Genomic DNA, 4544 nt, shown 5'->3' with positions numbered 1-4544 from the left:
CTGAGATCGTGCCATTCATTGCACTCCAGCCTGGGCGACAAGAGTGAAACTCCGTCTCAAAAATAAATAAGTAAATAAATAACAAACAAAGAAACAAAACCTGTCATGGGGCAACAAGAACGAAACTGCGTTTCAAAAATAAATAAATAAATAAATAAATAAGCAAACAAAACCTGCCGTGGAGCCCATGAAAGGCTGGAATTGGCCGGGCGTGGTGGCTCAAGCCTGTAATCCAAGCACTTTGGAGGCCAAGGTGGGCGGATCACCTGAGGTCAGGAGTTCAAGACCAGCCTGACCAACATGGTGAAACCCCATCTTTAAAATAAATAAATAAATAAATAAATAAATAAGAAAGGCTGGAATTTGGCTTGATCTTATTCAATTCTGGTTTCGCCACAACTTGATCATCCAGCAACTTTCATTCCAACAACTGTGGGTGGTGTGAGGCAGGGAGGCTTTCTACGGGGTGGGCTGGGCGCCACGCCCTGCGCGCCCCAGGGGCCCTAGGAGAGGACCCAGGAGAGAAGCCTGGCTCCTTTTGCCTGAGACGAGTCCGGGGCGCCATGTTAACCGGTCTGAAGTCCCACCCGCTTTCTGGGACTCCTCAGCCACCGGCCGCTCCAGGCACCTGAGGACGCCGGACGACCTCTGGACACGGCGCGCTTGCAGCGATCTTGGACTGGTCTCTGACCTCGACCTTAGGATCCCCCGCTCCGATTCCAAGATGTCAGCGACGCTGCTCCTGGAGCCCGCGGGCCGCTGCTGCTGGGACGAGCCGGTGCACATCGCCGTGCGCGGCCTAGCTCCGGGGCAGCAGGTCACGCTGCGCGCGTCGCTGCGCGACGAGAAGGGCGCGCTCTTCTGGGCCCACGCGCGCTACTGCGCGGACGCCCATGGCGAGCTGGACTTGGAGCGCGCGCCGGCGCTGGGCTGCAGCTTCGCCGGGCTCGAGCCCATGGGGCTGCTCTGGGCCCTGGAACCCGAGAAGCCTTTTTGGCGCTTTCTGAAGCGGGACGTACAGATTCCGTTTGTCCTGAAGCTGGAGGTGCTGGACGGCCACGACCCCGACCCTGGACGGCTGCTCTGCCAGGCGCGACACGAGCGCGACTTCCTCCCTCGGGGGGTTCGGCGCGAGCAGGTGCGTGCGGGCCGGGTGCGCGCCACGCTCTTCCTGCCGCCAGGTGAGCCGGGCTGCTGGCGAAAGGTGTGAGCGTCAGTGGCCTGGGTCTCCGTTAGTTTCCAGTGCGGATCTTGCACTGGCTTGGCTCTGGAGCAAGGTCAGAGAAGCTAGCATTGACTATATCAGTGGCCACTGTACCAGAATAGAGGATTTGGTACCGGGCGCCGTGGCTCACACCTGTAACCCCAGCACCCTGTGAGGCCGAGATGGGCGGAGTTCAAGACCAGCCTAGCCAACATGGTGAAACCCTAACTCTACTGAAAACACAAAAATTAGCCGGGCTTGGTGCCACACGTCTGTATTCCCAGCTACTGGGAGGCTGAGGCACGAGAATCACTTGAACCTGGGAGAGGGAGGTTGCAGTGAACCGAGATCGCACCACTGCACTCCAGCCTGGGCAACAGAGCAAGACTCTGTCTCAAAAGAAAAACGAAAAAAAAAAAGGATTTTGATGTTAGGCTGTGTACAATGGTTTCTACTTGCATTCTATTGCATTCTATCAGTTAGTCTCTATAATATACCAATAAAGTGGGTATTGTTATTCTGCAAATGAAAAAACAGGCTCAGGTGGGCAGGTACATTATCCACTTTGCTATTAATCACTACCCTACAGATCCTACAGATCCACACAGGCATCAGCCTGACTTGTCTAAGGCAGAATAATGACAGTCAATGAGGCTATTACCATGTCACCTTCTCTAGTGTTCTAGGCACACTAAGTCTCTTCTCCACTCCTTTATGTCCTGCTTTACCCCGGGTCACACTTCAGACTAAAGCTATCTCTGGGTATTTCTTTTTCTTTCCTCTCTCTCTTTTTTTTCTTTTTTTAGGTTTTCAAAGACGCATCTTTCCTGTCTTTCTATATAGACATCTGAAATATCAGCAAACCAAAAACCAGAGGGTTGATGCAACAGAACATAAAGTTTTGTTTCAATGTTTTTCTTTTTTCTTTCTTTCTTTCTTTTTTTTTTTTTTAGACAGGGTCTGTCTCTGTTGACCAGGCTGGAGTGCAGTGGTGTGGTCACAGCTCATTGCAGCCTCAACCGCTGGGGCTCAAGTGATCCTCCCTCCTTTGCCTCTCAAGTAGGTAGGACTACAGGCATGCACCACCACATCAGACTAATTAAAAAAAAAGAAAAGTTGGCCGAGTGCGTGGCTTATGCCTGTATTCCCAGCACTTTGGAAGGCCCAGCTGGGCAGATCACCTGAGGTTGGGAGTTCAAGACCAGCCTGACCAACATGGAGAAACCCTGTCTCTACTAAAAATACAAAATTAGTCAGGCGTGGTGGTGCATGCCTGTAATCCCAGCTACTCAGGAGGCTGAGGCAGGAGAATTGCTTGAACCTAGGAGGCGGAGGTTGTGGTGAGCCAAGATAGTGCCATTGCACTCCAGCCTGGGCAACAAGAGTGAAACTCTGTCTCAAAAAAAAAAAAAAAGTTTGTAGAGATGGGGGGGTCTCACTACATTGTCCAGGCTGGTCTTGAACTCCTGGCCTCAAGTGATCCTCCTGCCTTGGCCTCCTAAAGTACTGAGATTGCAAGCATGAATCACTGTGTCCAGCCAGGGAAGCAAATTCTTTAAATTGTATAATGGCTTCCATTTATAATATTTTGTTTTCTAGGACCTGGGCCCTTCCCAGGGATCATTGACATCTTTGGTATTGGAGGCGGCCTGCTGGAATACCGAGCCAGCCTCCTTGCTGGCCATGGCTTTGCCACGTTGGCTCTAGCTTATTATAACTTTGAAGATCTCCCCAGGAACTTGGACATCATACCTCTGGAGTACTTTGAAGAAGCCCTGTGCTACATGCTTCAACATCCCCAGGTTCTCCGTGTGTCCTTTGTTTAATTAGACTCTCTAGAAATATCTCCATAGAGAACGTAACCGTACCACGTACAGTAATGCCACTCTGTTCCTCTTTCACAAAGATTTCTTTTGGAGACTTCCTTGGCTTAAGGTCCCTATTTCTACTTTTTCTGTCAGATAGATTTGTGGTATAGAATGAATTGTAAAATCCATGTGAGATTTTATTTAGTAATATTAAATATCTGTGCATTGCAAATTGAACTTCCAACCTATTGTCTTTGCATGCTTGTTTTTTAACTTTAATTTTCTGATGTCAGAGTATGTTCTCAGATTTTGGTCAGAACTTGTTCACCCCTTTTAGAAGCTAAGAACAAATTTACTTATTCTAAAGTCTTGCTTTGTAGTCATTTCCCAATACATATCATCCAACACCTTTCATCCAACAACTGAGGGTGGTGTGAGGCAGAGAGGCTTTCTATGGGGTGGGTTGGGCGCCACACCCTGCATGCCCTGGAGCCCTAGAAGACCCAGGAGAGAAGCCTGGCTCCTTTTGCCTCAGACGAGTCCAGGGCGCCAGGTTAACCGGTCTGAAGTCCCACCCGCTCTCTGGGACTACTCAGCCACCGACTGAGGATCTGATGAATGATTCACATCTTGGAACAGAACTTCGTTCCACACTATTGGATGCATTGCCACATTAAGACTTCAGTCAGGCCTACCTGAATGTGGCCCTGAACTTGATGGGCTCCGTGGCTCAGTATTCTCTAGTGGATAATTCTCTGACATGTTTATAATCAGTTTCCAAATTTTTCAGTGATTTTAAGATTTGACTGTCATGTGGCCGGGCATGGCAGCTCACGCCTGTAATCCCAGCACTTTGGGAGGCCAAGGCAGGTGATCACGAGGTCAGGAATACAAGACTAGCCTGGCCAATATGGTGAAAACCCATCTCTATTAAAAATACACAAAAATTAGCCAGGCGTGGTGGCACACACCTGTAGTCAGCTACTTGGGAGACTGAGGCAGAAGAATCACCTGAACCCAGGGGGCGGAGGTTGCAGTGAGCCGAGATCGCACCACTGCACTCCAGCCTGGGTGACAGAGTGAGACTCCGTCAAAAAAAAAAAAAAAAAAAAGATTTGTCTGTCAGGTGTTCAACCAGATACTCTGTACCTGGGAAGAAACTTCCCTGTCAGCTGAGGTTGATTTTCTTGCGGATGATTCCCAGATTAAAGCTAGCAGCATCTCTGTTTGCATTTTAGAAAAATGTTTTTGAATTGGATAATTTTTGGTTTTTGTTTGTTTTTGTTTTGAGATGGAGTCTCGCTTTGTTGCCCAGGCTGGAACGCAGTGGTGCAGTCTTGGCTCACTACAACCTCTGCCTCCCTGGCTCAAGCAATTCTCCTGTCTCAGCCTCCTGTAATCCTGGGTACCTGGGATTACAAGTGCCTGCCATCATGCCTGGCTACGTTTTTTTGTATTTTTTTTCTCTTTAAATTTATTTATTTATTTATTATTCTTGCCAACAGCATGCTTTTTTTTTTTTTTTTGGTTTT

General features: G+C 48.9%; 1 protein-coding gene across 1 annotated transcript in view; it reads left to right on the top strand.

The window, feature by feature from the left end:
• The first annotated feature begins 361 nt into the window (after positions 1–361).
• The window catches only part of ACOT4 (acyl-CoA thioesterase 4), a 5256-nt gene continuing 1073 nt past the window's right edge, over positions 362–4544 (top strand). The window contains exons 1-2 of the mRNA XM_032287926.1: positions 362–1181; positions 2804–3006. Of these exons, the coding sequence (XP_032143817.1) occupies positions 725–1181; positions 2804–3006 (660 nt within the window). The 5' untranslated portion in view covers positions 362–724. The remainder of the gene's footprint in view (positions 1182–2803; positions 3007–4544) is intronic.

The sequence above is a fragment of the Sapajus apella genome, unplaced genomic scaffold, assembly GCF_009761245.1.
Source record: "Sapajus apella isolate SASKATOON/1434 unplaced genomic scaffold, GSC_monkey_1.0 scaffold20, whole genome shotgun sequence".
NCBI lineage: Eukaryota > Metazoa > Chordata > Mammalia > Primates > Cebidae > Sapajus > Sapajus apella.
The sequence above is the reverse complement of the archived record's forward strand: the minus strand, read 5'-3'. Positions and strand labels throughout refer to the sequence as shown.